The 20,789-nt window shown below is 49.1% G+C and overlaps 1 protein-coding gene across 7 annotated transcripts in view; it reads right to left on the bottom strand.

Annotated features, from left to right (window-relative positions):
• paplna (papilin a, proteoglycan-like sulfated glycoprotein) overlaps positions 1-20,789 on the bottom strand; it is a 324,761-nt gene that overhangs the window by 71,105 nt on the left and 232,867 nt on the right. For 6 of the 7 annotated variants that reach the window (XM_038781804.1, XM_038781766.1, XM_038781758.1 and 3 more), the window contains 2 exons: positions 17,157-17,243; positions 7,280-7,574 (listed from right to left, as the gene is read on the bottom strand). In XM_038781804.1, coding sequence (XP_038637732.1) covers positions 7,280-7,574; positions 17,157-17,243 — 382 coding nt within the window. The remainder of the gene's footprint in view (positions 1-7,279; positions 7,575-17,156; positions 17,244-20,789) is intronic. The other variant, XM_038781791.1, reaches the window with a different exon arrangement.

Below are 20,789 nucleotides of genomic sequence, written 5' to 3'. Positions count from 1 at the left end.
TTTTCTCGTCCTGTGTAATTTGATTTTGATTTATTCTCTGTAACAAAGATGGTTGGTTCTTGCATGCATAATTTTGATTGAGCTGCTTGAAGCTTCTTCTATTGTGTTTGATTCTCTTTGAAGGTGATGTGACTGATAAGAATCGGTCAAAGGGGGAGGGATAGAACCTGGCAGTCTGATGTCGCGACTTTGAAACTCAAACTGTGGTGGTCTGAGTTTGGGGGAAGGGACAGGATGGCGGGGAGGTGAGAAAGATAGTTCTATGTTTTGCTAGGTCTTGTTTAAAATTTCGGTCTTTTATTCTGTGAGTTAAGTTGTGATGTTCGGGAAGAAGATAAAGGTTTTGGTGTTTTATTTATTTTTTTCTTTACTCTCTTCTTGTGTAATTTGAGATTGTTGTTACTGTGTTGAGTGCTTGTGTTATTGCTAGGTGTGATAGAATCTGGCAGTCGGCAGGTTTTTTGACGCCAGAGGGTGGGAGATGCTGAGCCAGCTGGATAGCTGGTTCACGGGAGCAAAGTGGGGGGAGAGCTGGGGAAAGACAAAGTGGGGGGGGGGAGGCGGGAGGGGGTACTGCTGATAGGTAAGGGACAGTTAGGAAACTGGAGATGGAGATCAGATGGTAGTCGCCGCCGAGGGGCGGATCAAGTGAGGTGCAGAAGACAGGCTAGGAGCTGGCCTAGGAAAGGTCATGGTTGACCGACAGGGAGGGGGGCAAAAGCAACCCCCCCCGACCAGACTGGTTACATGGAATGTTCGTGGACTGAACGGGCCGGTTAAGAGAGCTCGTGTGTTTGCACACCTGAGACAGTTAAAAGCGGACGTGGCTATGTTACAGGAGACACACCTGAAGCTGGGAGACCAAATTAGATTAAAGAAGGGATGGGTCGGGCAAGTGTTTCATTCAGGACTGGACTTTAAAATAAGGGGGGTGGCTATCCTGATTAACAAAAGGGTGACATTAGAGGTGGGGAGGATAGATGAAGACCCGGGAGGCATATTTATTATGGTTAGCGGGAAGCTAGAGGGAATGGCAGTGGTGCTGGTGAATATATATGCCCCAAACTGGGATGATGTCGCTTTTATCAGGAAGGTGCTGGGGAAGATCCCAGACCTTGACTCTCACCGACTGATTATGGGGGTTGACTTTAATACGGTCCTGGACCCGAGATTGGACCGGTCGAGTGCTAGGCCAGGGGAGCTATCAGCAATGGCAAAGGAACTGCGGGGATTCGTGGAGCGCATGGGGTGGGGGGGGGGGGGGGGGGGGGGGGGGGGATCCGTGGAGATTTGAGCGACCAAGGAGCAAGGAATATTCATTCTACTCCCATGAACATAAGGCATACTCCAGGATAGATTTCTTCGTGCTGGATAGCAGGGGTTGAGGACACCGAGTACTCAGCAATTGTGGTCTCAGATCATGCACCACACTGGATAGACCTACGGGCAGGCACGGGAATGCCCCAGCGCCCACAGTGGAGACAAGATACAGGGCTGTTAGCGGATGAGGAGATCTGTGAGCGAGTGAGAGAGGCCATTCGGGGGTACATAAAGATCAATGACATGGGAGAGACTGCAGCTGGGGTGGTCTGCGAGGCACTGAAAGCGGTCATTAGAGGGGAATGTATTTCGATTTGCACCCACAGGGATAAAACAGAGCAGTCGGAGTTGGACAGGTTGGTAGGAGAAGTCTTGCAGGTGGACAGGAGATATTCAGAGTCTCCAAATGAGGAGCTCCTGAAGGAGTATCAGAGACTTAGAACATAAGAACTAGGAGCAGGAGTAGGCCATCTGGCCCCTCGAGCCTGCTCTGCCATTCAATGAGATCATGGCTGATCTTTTGTGGACTCAGCTCCACTTTCCGCCTGAACACCTTAATCCCTTTATTCTTCAAAAAACTATCTATCTTTATCTTAAAAACATTTAATGAAGGAGCCTCAACTGCTTCACTGGGCAAGAAATTCCATAGATTCACAACCCTTTGGGTGAAGAAGTTCCTCCGAATCTGAGTCCTAAATCTACTTCCCCTTATTTTGAGGCTATTCCCCCTAGTTCTGCTTTCACCCGCCAGTGGCAACAACCTGCCCGCATCTATCCTATCTATTCCCATCTTAATTTTATGTTTCTATAAGATAACCCCTCATCCTAAATTCCAACGAGTACAATCCCAGTCTACTCAACCTCTCCTCGTAATCCAACCCCTTCAGTTCTGGGATTAACCTAGTGAATCTTCTCTGCACAGCCTCCAGTGCCAGTACGTCCTTTCTCAGGTAAGGAGACGAAAACTGCACACAATGCTCCTGGTGTGGCCTCACTAACACCGTATACAATTACAGCATAACCTCCATAGGTTATGGGGCTGTTTAGCACAGGGCTAAATCACTGGCTTTGAAAGCAGACCAAGCAGGCCAGCAGTACGGTTCGATTCCCGTAACAGCCTCCCCGAACAGGCGCCGGAATGTGGCGACTAGGTACTTTTCACAGTAACTTAATTGAAGCCTACTCGTGACAATAAGCGATTTTCATTCTCATTTCATAGTCTCAAACTCTATCCCTCTAGCAATGAAGGACAAAATTCCATTTGCCTTCTTAATCACCTGTTGCACCTGTAAACCAACTTTTTGCGACTCATGCACTAGCACACCCAGGTCTCTCTGCACAGTAGCATGTTTTAATATTTTATCATTTAAATAATAATCCCTTTTGCTGTTATTCCTACCAAAATGGATAACATCACATTTGTCAACATTGTATTCCATCTGCCAGATCCTAGCCCATTCACTTAATCGCTCCAAATCCCTCTGCAGACTTCCAGTATCCTCTGCCCTTTTTGCTTTACCACTTATCTTAGTGTTGTCTGCAAATTTGGACACATTGCCTTTGGTCCCCAACTCCAAATCATCTATGTAAATTGTGAACAATTGTGGGCCCAACACTGATCCCTGAGGGACACCACTAGCTACTGATTGCCAACCAGAGAAACCCCCATTAATCCCCACTCTTTGCTTTCTATGAATTAACCAATCCTCTATCCATGCTACTACTTACCCTTAATACCATAAATATTTATTGTATGCAGCAACCTTTTGTGTGGCACTTTGTCAAAGGCTTTCTGGAAATCCAGATGTACCACATCCATTGGCTCCCCGTTATCTACCGCACTGGTAATGTCCTCAAAAAATGCTACTAAATTAGTTAGGCACGACCTGCCCTTTATGAACCCATGCTGCGTCTGCCCAATGGGACAATTTCCATCCAGATGCCTCGCTATTTCTTCTTTGATAGATTCCAGCATCTTCCCTACTACCGAAGTTAAGTTAACTGGCCTATAATTACCCGCTTTCTGCCTACCTCCTTTTTTAAACAGTGGTGTCACGTTTGCTAATTTCCAATCCGCCGGGACCACCCCAGAGTCCAGTGAATTTTGGTAAATTATCACTAGTGCATTTGCAATTTCCCTCGCCATCTCTAAGAAGTTTGACTTCAAATGGAGTTTGGGTTCCTTTCCACAGGTAAGGCGGAGGGTCAGCTGAGGAGGGTAAAAGGTGCAATATATGAACATGAGGAGAAAGCTAGCAGGATGCTGGAACATCAGCTGAGGAAACAAGAGGTGGCGAGAGAAATAGGGAAAATAAAGGATTTGAGGGGGAAGATGTTGACGGACCCGGGGGGTGGTGAATGAAGTGTTCCGGGAATTTTATAGCCAGTTATACGAGTCAGAACCCCCGGTTGGGGAGGAGGGCATGAATCAATTCCTGGGGAGGCTAGAGTTCCCAAAGGTAAATGAGGAGCTGGTGGAGGCCCAGAGGGGCCCGATTGGGCTTGGGGAGGTGATAGATGGATTGTGGGCGATGCAATCGGGTAAAGCCCCGGGACCTGATGGGTTCCCAGTGGAATTTTATAAGAAGTTCTCTGGGTTTACTGGGGCCGCTCCTGGTTAAGGCTTTCAACAAGTCCAAGGAGCTGGGAGTACTCCCCCCAATGTTATCACAGGCATCAATTTCTCTCATCCAGAGCTGTGGATCGTACAGGCCAATCACCCTCTCGAATGTAGATGCCAAATTATTGGCAAAGATCCTGGCCACTCGAATAGAGGATTGTGTCCTGGAGATAATTGGGGAGGATCAGACAGAATTTGTAAAGGGCAGGCTTCTAACATCCAACATTAGACGGCTTCTTAATGTAATTATGATGCCAGCGGAGGGGCGCGAGGCTGAGGTGGTAGTTGCCATGGACGCGGAAAAGGCTTTCGACCGAGTGGAGTGGACGTATCGATGGGATATTTTAGGCAGGTTTGGGTTTGGGCAGGGATTTGTGGAATGGTTCCGGCTACTATACCAGGCCCTCATGGCATGGCGAGTTCAGTCAGAATAATTTAGTCTTTGTCGGGGGACAAGGCAGGGATGTCCGCTCTCCCCAAAACTGAATGTCAGCAGTAAGTGGGGAAAGGGAAAAAAGGGGGGGGGAAGGAAAACAGGAAGCATGGTAATGTTAAATAAGGACAGGGAATTTAGTATACGGGTAATTGGGGATAGGGCAGGAGAAGTGGGGTATGTGGTCTATTGTTTGCTGTTATATTAGGGGGTATTTCGTGCGTCGATCCGCGCGGTTGTTTTAGAAATGTCAATATGTTAAATTGCGAAAATTACAAATGCTTCAATAAAATATTTTCTAAAAAAAAAGAAAATCACTATCCTGTGGGCTGAGTGTCAGAGTGTGACAGACTAGGCGAGGTCCTGTGCTGTGATTTGTATCCTGCTGCTTCTTTATTCTTGGGACGTCCCTTCTGAAATGCACTTATTGGGGACGTCCTGATGGATTTTCTTGCTCGGCGTAACATCGAGGGCCGAAGGGCCTGTTCTGTGCTGTACTGTTGTATGTTCTATGGAGTTTGCCCTTGCAGTGCAAAATGAGACAGCCAATCGCGTCTACACCGACACCCCAAATGAGCCTCCCTACCTAGGCCCAATCACCCGCCCTATCCCGTAACCCCCCCAACCAGCATATCTTTGGACACTAAAGGGGAAATTTGGCATGGCCAAGCCAGCTAACCTGAACATAGAACCATAGAATTCCTACAGCGCAGAAGGAGGCCTTTTGAGTCTCCACCGACCCTCTGAAAGAGCACCTACCTAGACCCACTCACCCGTAACTCCAGCTAGCCTGTATATCATTTGACATTAAGGAGCAATTTTATCATGGCCATTCACCTAACCTGCACATGACTGTGGGAGAAAACCGGAGCACCTGAAGGAAATCCACGCAGACACAGGGAGAACGTACAAACTCCACTCAGACAGTTGGAATTGAACCCGGGTCCCTGGTGCTGTGAGGCAGCAGTGCTAACCACTGGGCCACCGTGCAATCCCTCCACATCTCTGGACATTTTCCCGTATCTGCACGTGTTTCCTCCAGTTTCCTCCCAAAGTCCAAAGATGTGCAGGTTAGGTGAAGGTACAGGGTTTTGGGGATAGGGTGGTGGGCAGGGGCGGTGTTTTGAAGGGTTGGTGCAGACACGATGAATCGAATGGCCTCCTTCTGCACTGTACGGATTCTATATCTAGGACACAACTGCAGGTAATATGGGAAAAATAACAACTAGCTATAAAAATAAATCAGCGAAGGAAAATATGTTTGTCAAGAATCATCTGATTATATAATGAAGAGTCGGTTTAGTTTCTGATTGATGGACATATTGGCTGACCAATGGAGAGAGATGGGGATGGGGCAATCGGAGACATAAGAACATAAGAACATAAGAACTAGGAGCAGGAGTAGGCCATCTGGCCCCTCGAGCCTGCTCCGCCATTCAATTAGATCATGGCTGATCTTTTGTGGACTCAGCTCCACTTTCCGGCCCGAACACCATAACCCTTAATCCCTTTATTCTTCAAAAAACTATCTATCTTTACCTTAAAAACATGTAATGAAGGAGCCTCAACTGCTTCACTGGGCAAGGAATTCCATAGATTCACAACCCTTTGGGTGAAGAAGTTCCTCCTAAACTCAGTCCTAAATCTACTTCCCCTTATTTTGAGGCTATGCCCCCTAGTTCTGCTGTCACCCGCCAGTGGAAACAACCTGCCCGCATCTATCCTATCTATTCCCTTCATAATTTTAAATGTTTCTATAAGATCCCCCCTCATCCTTCTAAATTCCAACGAGTACAGTCCCAGTCTACTCAACCTCGCCTCATAATCCAACCCCTTCAGCTCTGGGATTAACCTAGTGAATCTCTTCTGCACACCCTCCAGTGCCAGTACGTCCTTTCTCAAGTAAGGAGACCGAAACTGAACACAATACTCCAGGTGTGGCCGCACTAACACCTTATACAATTGCAACATAACCTCCCTAGTCTTAAACTCCATCCCTCTAGCAATGAAGGACAACATTCCATTTGCCTTCTTAATCACCTGTTGCACTTGTAAACCAACCTTCTGTGACTCATGCACTAGCACACCCAAGTCTCTCTGAACAGCGGCATGCTTTAATATTTTATCGTTTAAATAATAATCCCGTTTGCTGTTATTCCTACCAAAATGGATAACCTCACATTTGTCAACATTGTATTCCATTGTATGCCACATGTGGTGGCATCTCCAGGAATGTGTCTAATCAGAGTTGGCAACTCTTGGCTTTGTTGACCCACGTATACACCCTGTCATCTTGAGCAATTTCCCCAACATTTTCACTCAGTGAAGGACCAGTACAAATTCTACAGTTGTTTTTCTGTTTATGACACTTGTAGGAAAAACCCAAGGGCACAGCCTCAGACTGAAGGACGGCCAGTCTATCAATCGGGGGCCACCGATCCATGGGAATCCGCCGAAGGCTACCGCGTGCGCATGCACGGATCCCAGACCAAAAGTACAGGGCTCCGTATCGGCAGCCGGAGCTGCGCGGAGCACTCCGGGGCCCTGCTAGCCCCCTCCAGGTAAGTGAATCGCTCCGGACTTTCTTCAGGAAAGTCCGGAGTGATTTGTGCGCGTTTTTCCGTGGGCATGGGGTCATAGCCCCATTACTGGATAATCCCGCACCCTATTCTTCTTCATATAGTGTCCTGGGATCTTTGTCATTCATTTGAGAGTGTCTGTTTGACATCTCACCTGAAAACCAGCACCTCTGTCAGTGCAGCACCCCCTCAGTACTCACTGGAGTCTCAGTCTAGATTATGTGCTCAAGTCGCTGGAGTTGATCTCGAACCAACAACTTCCTGACTTATGAGATTGCAGAGAGGGTTGGGACAATGGCTATTAAAGGGAGCCACTCTTTTCCTTACCTGCTTTTGTAGCATGAGATTGAAGGGCAGCCCTCCCCTCCTGGTCCACTTGCTGGGGCATAACCATCTGGACAGCAACCGTAAGGTTCCGTGTTACAGTCTCGAGTGTCTGGACCAATCAGTTGCAGCCGTGACTGCTCCGGCCTTGATGTGTCAGGAAGTGATCCAGTAGCAGGAGAATCCAATTCCGAGCTGGAGTGGTAAAATCTCGAGAGGCTCCACTCATTTCGTTCTGAGGGAACAGGAAGAACGTCCGTCTCAGTGAGTTCCGGCAGATAGTTTGGAGAATATCGTTCTGAAATTTGGAGAGAAAATAATTAACCAGTTGCCAAGTAGCAGCACACTGGAATGAAAACTCCATTCTCTTTGATGATGCAAAGTCGACTAATCAAATTTAGAAAGAAAGATTTATATTTCTAATGCTCTTTTCCCCATGTTCCAAAGCATTTCACAAATACTGAAGAATTGTATTTTAATAATCTTTATTGTCACAAATAGGCTTACATTAACACTGCAATGAAGTTACTGTGAAAAGCCCCGGGTTGTCACACTCCAACGCCTGTTCAGGTACACAGAGGGAGAATTTAGAATGTCCAATTCACTGAACAAGCGCATCATTCGGGACTGTAGGAGGAAACCGGAGCTCCCGGAGGAAACCCACGCAGACACGGGGAGAACGTGCAAACTCCACACAGACAGTGACCCAAGCTGGGAATCGAACCTGGTACCCTGGCGCTGTGAAGCAACAGTGGTAACCACTCTGCTACCGTGCTTTGAAGTGACTACAGTCACTGTGAGAATGTAGGAAACATGAAAGACAATTTGTGCACAGCAAGAATAAATGATGACTGGATAATCTGTTTTCGTCATATTGGTCAGGTCACTGGGAGGATTCCCCTGCTCATCTTCTCAAATAGTGTGACAGGATCTTTCACATCCACCTGGAATGGAAGCCAGGACCTTTGTTTAACGTCTTATCCAAAAGGTGGTGGCAATACAGTACTCCCTCAAACTTATGAGGGGCATGGACAGAGTGGATAGTCAGAAGCTTTTTCCCAGGGTGGAAGAGTCAATTACTAGGTAGGTTTAAGGTACGAGGGGCAAAGTTTAGAGGAGATGAGTGAGGGAAGATTTTTTACATGGAGGGTAGTGGGTGCCTGGAACTCGCTGCCAGAGGAGGTGATGGAAGCAGGTATGGTAATGATATTTAAAGGACGTCTTGGAAGTGTCGAAAGTTTTAGGTTAGATGGGCAGCATGGCCGGTGCAGGCTTGGAGGGCCAAAGGGCCTGTTCATGTGCTGTACCTTTCTTTGTTCTTGTTCTGCTGCACGGACTATGTGCTCAAGTCGCTGGAGTGGGACTTGAACCCATGTCCTTCTGATTGGGAGAGGAGTGCTATCCTTTGAGCCATGACTAACACCTGTACAACGCAACCAGACAACACCGCACGGAGCTGGTCTTCTTTCAAAACTGGTGTCGCTGGCAGGGTCGACATTCATTGTCCATCCCAAGCTGTCCTGGGAAGATGGTTGTTATGTATCAGTGTAACACCATTGGCTGGTGTAATGTCACATGTTACAGTGATGTTTTAGCAGGTTTTTGTGGAGTTCACCGTTGTACCCTGTTTGAGCAGCATCTTGTAAGTAAAACCCTTGCACCATGTTATACAAACTCAACGTGTGACACTCTCTTTGAGGCTGCAACAAAGATCATAACAAAAGAGATTTGGGCCGTGATGGAACCATCAATTTAGCGAACACGTGTAGTTGGACCTGAACAGAGGCTTTAATACACTTACAATAGAGCCAGCCTATTCGTCGTTGAACTTCAGGTGAAATGGCAGGCTGGCTCTAAGGCACTGATCTTTATACATCGGTCCCAGGGGGAGGAGTCCTGGGCGGAGCCAAGGGAGGAGCCCAATACAAACTCTCGCGTACTCCCAGAGCGACTCCCCCTGGTGGTCGGATAGTGCAACTGCACTTACAATGGGTAGATAACGAACATATATACATGGAGTGATATTGGCAACTATATATAGTGTGAATCACATTCACCACAGGCCGTAAACAAAAGACTGGAGAAAAACAACTTTTGACGACGATTTTCTGAGGCAGAAGGAATCAATGCCGGAGATCCAGGCCCATACACAATCGGGACTGAGGTCGGGAGAAATATCGTTGACTTCCAAGGAGAAATCATAATTGTGGTAAGTTAAAACAACTCTCAAGTAAATATTTGGATCCCGTGCAAATGGTAGTGGGACGTCAGCGAATCATCCAGTCGATCGCAACAGCCACCAGTGCAAGTGAAAGGGTTTTTAAAAAACTATCGGACAACTGTGCATTACTGGGGCCTTACTTCAAAAGGAGGGTTAAAGTTTTCAATATTCTTACCACTGTTGTGGGTCGAGCTGCGGAGACTGCATATGAGGCACTGAAACGGGCATGAGAATGTGAAAATATGGGGCTGTGACTGCAACCTACTCCCCGGGAATTAGTAGCAGGGCACAGAAACAGCTACTGTGCTTCTGCGCTGCAGGTTTTTCTGCTTTAAACAGAGAGAAAATAAATGGCAGTGAAGACAGACTGAAGGCTGAGCAACACAGATCAGGGAGCTGCAATCCAAAGAAAAGGACACGTTTGATAAGGAGGAGGAGACATGGAACTCTTATGAGAAAAGATTCCAGTCATTCCTTCACGCCAATCAGACGCCAAGCAGACCGGAGTAATGCGACCTTTCTCAGCTCAGTTGGGAGGAAAACATTCATGTTGCTGCAGAATTTAGCACACCAGTCATATGATGAGTTAATGACTGTCTTGCAAGGACAGACTCCGCACAGACAATGACGCAAGCCGGGAATCAAACCTGGGACCCTGGAGCTGTGAATAAACTTGCTAACCACTGTGCTACCGTGCTGCCCAAATTTCACAATTTGTTCCTGATGTGACCATCAATTCACTCAAGACACGATTGGAAGTAAACTGTGGTTTTAATAGACTTACAACTGAGCCTGCCTGCACCAGAAGAACTGAGGGCAGGCTCACACGGCTGCAGCACTTTATACTTCTGGTAGTGGGAGGGGCCATGGGGCCATGGCGGAGCCAAGGGTGGAGCCCTGTACAAGCTCCTCATCTCCCCCTGTGGGCAGAGCCGTGCAACGGCTCACAGACAGAGCCCACAAGGACACAATACTATACAGTGTGAATTACATTCACCACATTCACCCCCTGTACAAAAATCAAGTCCGGCGGGGATGACAGGTCTACAGGTTGAGCCGGTCCGGTGGCCGTGTCATCCTTTGGGATCGGCGGAGCACCAGGGTTGCAGCCTCTTCGGGTGGCTGGGTGGTGACAGTCGGTGTGGATATGAGGGTGGACTCCGGGGGTGTTTCGGTCCGAGCTCCGTTCCTGACCGGTGCGACGGGCGAAGGGGGGCGCAGGAAACCTATAGGCGCGGGGCATGGGCAGGAAACCTATAGGCGTGGGGGCGCAGGGTGTGGGGGGTTGGGTGGGGTGTAGTGTGAGGGGTACATCGGCGGTGGTGGTGGTAGTGTTGGATCCTGCAGGCGCCAGGTCCCGGAGGGAAATGGTGTCCTGACGGCCGTCGGGGTATTCAATAAAGGCGTAGTGTGGGTTTGAGTGTAGCAGTAGTACCCTCTCTACTAGTGGGTCCATTTTGTGTGTCCGGACGTGCTTCCGGAGGAGAACCGGGCCCGGTGTCCTCAACCAAGATGGGAGCAAAGCCCCCGTGGTAGTGCCCCAGGTCAGGATGTACAAAGCTCTCGGTGCTCCCGGAGTCGAAGCGGCACGGTGTCCCGTATCCGTTGATTTGAACGGACATCATCGAGCTCCTGAGGTGCTTCGGACGCGACTGGTCCAACCTGACTGCGTTGAGTTGCGGGTAGTCGGCTGCTCGATCAGCAGTGCTGGAGTGGCCCCGTGATGACTGTCCACGGAGGTCGTAGTCGTCGAGGTGAACATCGGGTGATGGCCAAGATGGCGGCCCCCATTGATCGCACGTGGCGGGCGATGAAGAAGATGGCGTCCAGGATGGCCACCCCCGTGGGTCGCACGTGGTGGGCAGCGAGGAAGATGGCGCCCAAGATGGCGGCCCCCATTGATCGCACGTGGCGGGCGATGAAGAAGATGGCGTCCAGGATGGCCACCCCCGTGGGTCGCACGTGGCGGGCAGCGAGGAAGATGGCACCCAAGATGGCGGCCCCCATGACTCGCACATGGCTGACCGCGTGGGGGAGGATTGCCAAAATGGCGGCCCCCATGAGTCGCACATGTCGGGCGGAGGCGGAGTCGGCAGACACGCTGCAATGTTGCGGGGCCTGCGAGTTGGGGGAGCGATTGTTCTGGACTGCGGGGGAGTTAGAGGGTTTTAATTTCGCCAGGCATACTTTGGCATAATGTCCTTTTCGACCGCAGCTGCTGCAGGTCGCGTTGCGGGCCGGGCAGTGCTACCGTGGGTGTTGGGGCTGGCCACAAAAATGGCACGCTGGCGCTCCATAGTGGGTGGGTGGCTGCGCGGCGCAGGCCTGGGGCAGTCGCTGGTCGGGGGTCCACGATGGGGTCGCTTGGTTTGCGGGGAATGAGTTGAGACTTTGAAACGCGACCTCCATAGTGGTAGCTAGCGCTACCGTGTCCTCCAAGTTATGGGCCCCTTTTTCGAGTAGTTGCTGGCGCCCATAGTTAGACCGGACCCCCGCAACGTACACATCACGGACAGTGAGTTCCATATGCTGGGAGGCAGTTACAGCCAGAAAGTTGCAGTCCCGAGCAAGGGCTTTTACGTTGCGCAGGAAGTCCTCTAGCGACTCTGCGGGGCGCTGGCGGCGGGTAGTGAAAATGTGCCACGTGTAGACCTTGTTTACTGGCCGCACGTAGAATCGGTTGAGCATAGCGAGGGCCTCGGTATACGAGTCGGTACAGTTGAGTTGCGTAGAGATGCGATGGCTGGCTCACCTGTGCGTGTGCAGTAGGCTGAGTTTCTGCTCTTCTGTAGTCTCGGAGGTGGTCGATGCAGCCAGGTAGGCCTTGAAACACTGAAGCCAGTTTAGGAAGATTTCCTTCGCCACTGCAGCTTGCGGGTCGAGTTCAAGTCGATCAGGTTTGAGGGTTGATTCCATAGTAGTTTTCTTAAAGTTTCTAAGTCTATTAAATTGATGTGACCATCAATTCACTCGAGACACGATTGGAAGTAAACTGTGGTTTTAATAGACTTACAACTGAGCCTGCCTGCGACCAGAAGAACTGAGGGCAGGCTCACACGGCTGCAGCACATTATACTTCCGGTAGTGGGAGGGACCATGGGCAGAGCCATGGGCGGAGCCGAGGGTGGAGCCCTGTACAAGCTCCTCATCTCCCCCCTGTGGGCAGAGCCGCGCAACGGCTCACAGACAGAGCCCACAAGGACACAATACTATACAATACAATACAGTGTGAATTACATTCACCACAGTTCCACCACTGCAAATGCTAGCAAAGTACTACACATTTGGCCAGACTTTGGATGATACACTTTGTAACCTATTAGTTTGTGGCCTCAGGAATGAAGCCATTAATAGGAAATTGTAGACTGAAGGTGCATTAACCCTAAAATCTGCTATAGAAATCGCAATGCCTATGGAACTTGCTGTGAGAGAAACCTCACTGATTGGTGTTCGAGCTAAAATCCCTAAGATGGAGTTTGTGAGAAGCAGGTCCACAAAGATCCTACCACGTTATCACTGCAACTAAGTGGGGCATATGGCTGAAGATTGTTGGAACAAGGAGAACAAATGCAAAAACTGTGGTAAAGTTGGCCACATTTCCAAGGCATCAGGGTCACACTGACTTTCAGCAGGAAAGAAGTGTACCAATAAAAATGCTGCAAAATCTACAGGGTGAGTTTACCAGTTGAGTGATCCAACTGAAGACTCATAATAATACAAATAATCTTTATTAGTGCCACAAGTAGGCACTGAGTAACTGTCAAGTCGGTTTAAGGAATTTAATCCCGGTGTCCTAGCAGTACAAGGAAGCCAGCAACGTGTGGGTCTATCCAAAATTAAAAGGGAACACGAGTAACATGACACACGCACACGCACCCGCCGCCGCCGCCGCCGCAGCAGCTGCCGCAGCATTGTCATTAGTCCCCAGCCAATGGTAAGCAGGCAGGTTATAACACCGTATTAATCAAGAACCTATCTACCTCTGTCTTAAAGCCATTAATTATGTGCTAATCAATACCCTCTATCACTTATCAAAGGTCTTTTTGCAGGACTCTCAGCCGGCCAAACATTTAGCTAAATTGATCCGTCCCAAGCCTATCTGCAAATGAATGTAGCTATTGGATCTCAACCATTACTGACCATAGTAACACACGAGTCTGTTTCGGTATCGGATGTGTTTTTAAACAACATCCCACTTCAATGTCACATTTAGTGGCAGCATCTGTGAGATTGCACAGAATTATCTGAAGATCTGGGATAGTTTGAAGCGACGATAGCATAATCCAAGTAGAGAAGCAGGTTGGATTATCCCTCTTTTTCTCTCAATATTTTCCTTAATTCACTTAAATGAAGTGAATTCACCTCTCCTGATGGTATTCTCCATGTTGGGACTCCTTCCGTCAAGGGGCAATGACTTCTGCAGATCTTTAGCAGATTGGGCAGGGTTATACGCGTAAGGCAAGCTGTCCACGGCCCAGCGTCATGTCAGCCTCTGGTGACCGGCTTGCCCCACTTCAATCTTTTGGCTGACAGGCCTTTCATTATTATGAGGCAGGATTTCTGTTCCTCACCAAGAGAAGACCCTCCTATTAGAGCAGTCGGCCAATCGGAGCTCTGTGACTGCCAGCAGCACAACTGGGAATCGTGATCACTGTTGGTACTGCAGCGCGGGCAATGAAGAGGTGTTCAGCAATGGACCCAGACTTCCAGGTGAGCCCGAGAGCTCAGGCTGGCAGTGAGGGAGGTGGGGGAGGTGTTGGTCAGAGCAGAGGGAAGAGGGTGGATGTGGAGAGGGTACATACACAGCGTGTGGGGAGTCTCTGATTAGCATCGGGGATCTGGAAAGGAGGCAAAATCTTTCACTGGTCAACAGCCCAGAGAGTCAAATTTGACACACATTGGGCAATGGCCTGTCCTGCTGTCTGTTAAAACTGTGCAGGGGCAAATGGGGTACCTTAAGTGAGCATTAATTGCCTATTTAAGGGCCTCAAATGGGCCTGGGATGAGCAACACTCCCAGCATTTTTCCCACTGCTGGTTGCAATCATACTGAGCATAAAGGAAGATCAATGTGGCTGTTGGAAGTCAGTCCCCTCAATTCCAGGACATTAATGCAGGTGCTCCTCAGCGTACTGTTCTAGATCAAACCATCTTCAGCTGCTTCATCAATGACCTTCCCTTCCATCATAAAGTCAGAGGTGGGAATGTTCTCTGATGACTGCACAATGTTCAGCACCATTCACAACTCTTCAGATACTGAAGCAGTCCATGTCCAAATGCAGCAAGACCTGGAAAATATCCAGGCTAAGAAGTAGGAAGTAACATTCGTGCCACACAAGTGCCAGGTAATTACCATCTTCAACAAGAGAGGATCTAATCATCGCCCTTTGACATTCAATGGCATTACCATTGCTGAATCCCCCACAATCAACATTCTGGGGGTTACCATTGAAACGGAACTGCACTAGCTATATAGATACTGTGGCTATAACAGCAGGTCAGAGGCTAGGAATCCTGCAGTGACTAACTCACTTCCTGACTACCAAAGCCTGTTCACAATCTATAAGGCACAAGTCAGGACTATAGTGGAATATTCTCCATTTGCCTGGATGAGTGCAACTCCAACAACACTCAAGAAGAACAACACCATCCAGGTCAAAGAAGTCCGCTTGATTGGCACCCCTTCCACAAACATTCAAACCTTCCATCACCAATGAACAATGGCAGCCGTGTGTACCATCTACAAGGTGCACTGCAGGAACTCACCAAGATTTCTTAGACAACACCTTCCAAACCCTTGACATCTAGAAGGACAGGAGCAGCAGATACCTGGGAATCCCACCATCTGGAGGTTCCCCTCCAAGTCACTCACCACCTTGAGTTGGAAATATATCGCCGTTCCTTCACTGTCGCTGGGGCAACATCCTGGAACTCCCTCCCAAACAGTACTCTCGGTGTATCTACATCTCAGGGATTCCAGAAAGCAGCTCATCACCACTTTCGCAAGGACAAGTTGGAATGGGCAATAAAGGTTGGTCTAGACAGCAAGGCTAGATGTTGGTGGGAGCAGGTGATACGGCAGCGGACATGGTCTCTATTTTACGGGTCCACCACCTGCTTTCACGCCCATTGATGGTCCTTAAAATCCAGCCGATAGTATTGGCAAACTGTCTCATAACTGCAGAGAGCACTAACAAAGCTTTAACCTCCCATTACCTGGTATTTCCTAATATGGGTCAACATATTACAATCTGGAGTGGGAACTGTGGATAGTGGATCAGTAACAGATTCATTAATGAAGACAGATTGGATAACTCGGCCAGCATTACCTTTGCAGAGTGTTAAAATACAGAGAAGCACTTTTCACTGATGGGGTTGGTCCAAAAAACAGTTTAACCTTTAAGTTAGAGCTGGATTGACTCACTTTAGGTATCTGGGGGTGCAGGTTGCCCAGGAGTGGGGGAAGCTTCGCAGGAGATAGAGCTTCCCGGAGGAACCGACCTCCACATTGTTGGAGGAGGTGCTGACGACAAGGGGACTGGAGAAGGGGGCAGTGTCAGGGGTGTATGGAGCTATTTTGGAAGAAGATAAGGCACCACTGGAAGGGATCAAAGCAAAAGCAAAGTGGGAGGAAGAGTTGGGAGAGGTTATAGGAGGAGGTGTGAGGTTCTCCGGAGAGTAAATGCTTCCACCTCATGTACGAGGTTGGGGCTGATACAGCTGAAGGTGGTATATGGAGCACACCTCACGAGGGCGAGGATGAGCCGATTCTTTGAAGGAGTAGAAGATGTGTGTGAGCGTTGCACGGGGGTGGGCTAATCACGTTCATATGTTTTGGTCCTGTCCAAAGCTAGGGGAGTACTGGAAGGAGGTTTTTAGGGTAATTTCCAAGGTGGTGCGCATGAAACTGGACCCGGGCCCCCGGGAGGCCATATTCGGGGTGTCGGACCAGCCAGGGTTGGAAACGGGTGCGGAGGCAGATATCGTAGCCTTCGCCTCGTTGATCGCCCGAAGCGGATCCTGCTGGGATAGAGAGCAGCCTCTCCACCTTGTGCCCTGGCGTGGAAGGGGGAACCTGTTGGAATACTTGACCCTTGAGAAGGTTAAGTTCGAACTGAGGGGAAGGATGGAGGGGTTCTACAAGTCATTATTCATTGTGTACTTTCAAGGACTGGATAACATCGAACATTAGTTGGGGGGGATGGGTGGGTGGGTGGGGGGGGGAGGGGGGCTGTGTATATTAAAGATGGCTATGGGTAATCCCTGATTCCTTTTTGTCATTTGTTTATGTAAACATGCGGGCTGATGTTTGGGGGTTGGTGGGAGGATGTTCTTGGGTAAAAGTATTAAGGAATATGAGGCAATGGCTCAGAAATGGAGTTGAGACCACAGTCCATTGGCTCAGCCATAATCAATTAAATGGTGGAACAGATGGATGGGCTGAATTGCCTCTTCATGTTCCAATGCTCTCCTTTCTATAATTCCAGATAGCTGAGGTCGATCATAGCCATGACAAAAGGCAGCAAACTCAGAACTGACTGGTTCGACCTTCCTGATTCACACAATTCCCACTGAAACTCAATTATTGCCTGATATTTCACAGGAACACGTTACTTGTACAAAACAGAGACCAAAGGAAGTTCAAAAAAGAGTAACTCACCAGAGGATGGAAGGGGTCCAGTATAGGGTATAGTCATTATATCCTCATCGGGATTGAATCCCGTGGGATCTGGAAAGCTTGGAACCACTGCCGGGAGTAAGGAAACAGAATTAACACAAAGGACAGGATTCAATCAAAAATGACACAAAACTTGATCGAAAATATCTGAAGTGGAAACAAATCATTAGCACTGTGCACACGGTAATCTAATAATTAGTTGTGTCTCATGTAATCATTAAATACAATGGAATCGAGCCCAAGTGTTCACAGGTAAATGGAGATCCAACAACATCTGGGGTATTCATAGAAATGGGGCTCTTCAATGATGCTTCATGTGAGCTTCACATGTCCCAGCAACCTGATAAATGGTCTTCCCGCTCACCCCCAGAATCCCCCAATTGTTCCATGGACTCCTGGTTCCTCCATACCACCTGCTAAGCCCCAGGCTCCCTGCAACGCTCCCCAGAAACCCCTTCCAGACTCCTGCATGGCCTGAATTCTCTGCTTGCCACCTGGACCATTCTGGATTTCCTACTCTGCACCAGGCTCCTCACTTTCCCCCGGAATACCCGTTGCCTCCCCAGACCCCTGCTCGCACTTGGATCACTGGCTCACACTCATGCTCTCACTTGGCTCCAGATCTCCCCAGACTGCTGTGGTATTTTGAAAAAGACAGATTTTAATTTCTGTAGCACCTGTCAGGACAACCCAAGATGCTTTCCAATGAAAGAAATGCTTTCTAAGTGCAGTCACGGCTTGTGATGTAGCGACTGCAGCACCGACGTTATATGCAGCAAGCTGCCACAAACAGCTGGATTCTCCGCCTGCGGGATCCTCCGTTTCGCCGGCAGCCCATTCATGCCCACGGATGTCCCGACAGCGTGGAGGTGCCAACAATGGGAAACCCCATTGGCCGGCTGCCGGGACGGAGAATCCCACTGTGGCGGGGGCGCACTGCACCAGGAAATGGGTGCGGTAGGATGGAGAATCCTGCCCACAATGTCTTGGCCTCAACTGCTTCCTGTGGTAGTGAATTCCACAGGCTTACCACTCTCTGGGTGAAGAAAATTCTCCTCATCTCAGTCCTAAAAGCTTTACCCCATATCCTTAGACTATAAACCCCGGTTTTGGACACCGCAACCATCAAGAACATTCTTCCTGCATCTACCCTGTCCAGACCTATTAGAATTTTAAAGGTTTCTATGATATCCCCCATCATTCTTCTGAACTCCAGCGAATATAATCTTAACCGACACAATCTCTCCTCACACGTCAGTCCCACCATCCCAGGAATTGATCTGGTGAACCTTCGCTGAACTCCCTCTACAGCAAGAACATCCTTTCTCAGGTAAAGAGACCACAACTGCACACAATATTCCAGGTGTGGCTACACCTGGTATAACTACAGCAAGTCATCCCTGCTCTTGTAATCAAATCCTCTAGCAATGAAGTGGAGATGCCGGCGTTGGACTGGGGTGAGCACAGTAAGAAGTCTTACAACACCAGGTTAAAGTCCAACAGGTTTGTTTCAAACACGAGCTTTCGGAGCACGGCTCCTTCTTCAGGTGAATGGAAAGGCTTGTTCCAGAAATGTTTATATAGACACAGTCAGAGATGCCCCGGAATGCGAGCACCTGCAGGCAATCAAATCATCAAAGATGCAGAGAGAGAGGTAACTCCAGGTTAAAGAGGTGTGAATTGTCCCAAGCCAGTTCAGTCGGTAGGCCTCTGCAAGTCCAGGCTTGTTGGTGGGGGCCGAATGTAATGCGACATGAATCCCAGATTCCGGTTGAGTCCGCATTCATGCGTGCGGAACTTAGCTATAAGTTTTTGCTCAGCAATTTTGCGTTGTCGCGTCTCCTGAAGGCCTCCTTGTAGAATGCTGACCCGGAGATCAGAGGCTGAATGTCCTTGACTGCTGAAGTGTTCCCCAACTGGAAGGGAACAGTCCTGCCTGTTGATAGTCGCACGATGCCCGTTTATTCGTTGTCGCAGTGTCTGCATGGTCTCGCCAATGTACCACGCTTCGGGACATCCTTTCCTGCAGCGTATGAGGTAGACTACATTGGTCGAGTCGCACGAGTATGCGCCGCGTACCTGGTGGGTGGTGTTTCCACATGTAATGGTGGTGTCCATGTCGATGATCTGGCATGTCTTGCAGAGATTACCCTGGCAGGGTTTTGTGGTGTTGTGGTTGCTGTTCTGAAGGCTGGGTAATTTGCTGCAAACAATGGTTTGTTTGAGGTTGCGCGGTTGTTTGAAGGCCAGTAGTGGGGGTGTGGGGATGACCTTGGCAAGATGTCCATCCTCGCTGATGATGTGTTGGAGGCTGCGAAGAAGATGTCGTAGTTTCTCCGCCCCAGGAAAGTACTGGACGACGAAGGGTACTCTGTCAGTGGTGTCCCGTGTTTGTCTTCTGAGGAGGTCGGTGCGGTTTTTTGCTGTGGCGCGGTGGAACTGTCGATCAATGAGTCGAGCGCCATATCCCGTTCGTACGAGGGCATCTTTCAGCATCTGTAGGTGTCTGTTGCGCTCCTCCTTGTCTGAGCAGATCCTGTGTATACGGAGGGCTTGTCCATAGGGGATGGCTTCTTTAATGTGTTTCGGGTGAAAGCTGGAGAAGTGGAGCATCGTGAGATTATCTGTGGGCTTGCGGTAAAGCGAGGTGCTGAGGTGACCGTCCTTGATGGAGACGAGTGTGTCCAAGAATGGAACTGAATTTGGAGAATAGTCCATGGTGAGTTTGATGGTGGGATGGAACTTATTGATGTCATCGTGTAGTCGTTTCAGTGATGTCTCGCCGTGGGTCCAAAGGAAAAAAATGTCATCGATGTATCTGGTGTATAGCATCGGTTGAAAGTCCTGTGTGGTGAGGAAGTCCTGTTCAAACTTGTGCATGAAGATGTTGGCATATTGAGGTGCAAATTTGGTCCCCATGGCTGTTCCGTGCGTCTGGATGAAGAATTTGTTGTCGAAGGTGAAGACGTTGTGGTCTAGAATGAAACGGATGAGTTGCAGAATTGCGTCTGGAGATTGGCAGTTGTCGGTGTTGAGGACTGAGGCTGTTGCAGCAATGCCGTCGTCATGGGGGATGCTGGTGTAGAGTGCCGAGACATCCATTGTGACGAGGAATGTTCCTGGTTCAACTGGTCCATGGGTGCTGAGTTTCTGTAGGAAGTCCGTCGTGTCGCGACAGAAGCTGGGTGTACCCATCGTACAAGGTACACCCAGCTTCTGTCGCGACACGACGGACTTCCTACAGAAACTCAGCACCCATGGACCAGTTGAACCAGGAACATTCCTCGTCACAATGGATGTCTCGGCACTCTACACCAGCATCCCCCATGACGACGGCATTGCTGCAACAGCCTCAGTCCTCAACACCGACAACTGCCAATCTCCAGACGCAATTCTGCAACTCATCCGTTTCATTCTAGACCACAACGTCTTCACCTTCGACAACAAATTCTTCATCCAGACGCACGGAACAGCCATGGGGACCAAATTTGCACCTCAATATGCCAACATCTTCATGCACAAGTTTGAACAGGACTTCCTCACCACACAGGACTTTCAACCGATGCTATACACCAGATACATCGATGACATTTTTTTCCTTTGGACCCACGGCGA

The sequence above is a fragment of the Scyliorhinus canicula genome, chromosome 2 (assembly GCF_902713615.1).
Source record: "Scyliorhinus canicula chromosome 2, sScyCan1.1, whole genome shotgun sequence".
Taxonomy (NCBI): Eukaryota; Metazoa; Chordata; class Chondrichthyes; order Carcharhiniformes; family Scyliorhinidae; genus Scyliorhinus; species Scyliorhinus canicula.
The sequence above is the reverse complement of the archived record's forward strand: the minus strand, read 5'-3'. Positions and strand labels throughout refer to the sequence as shown.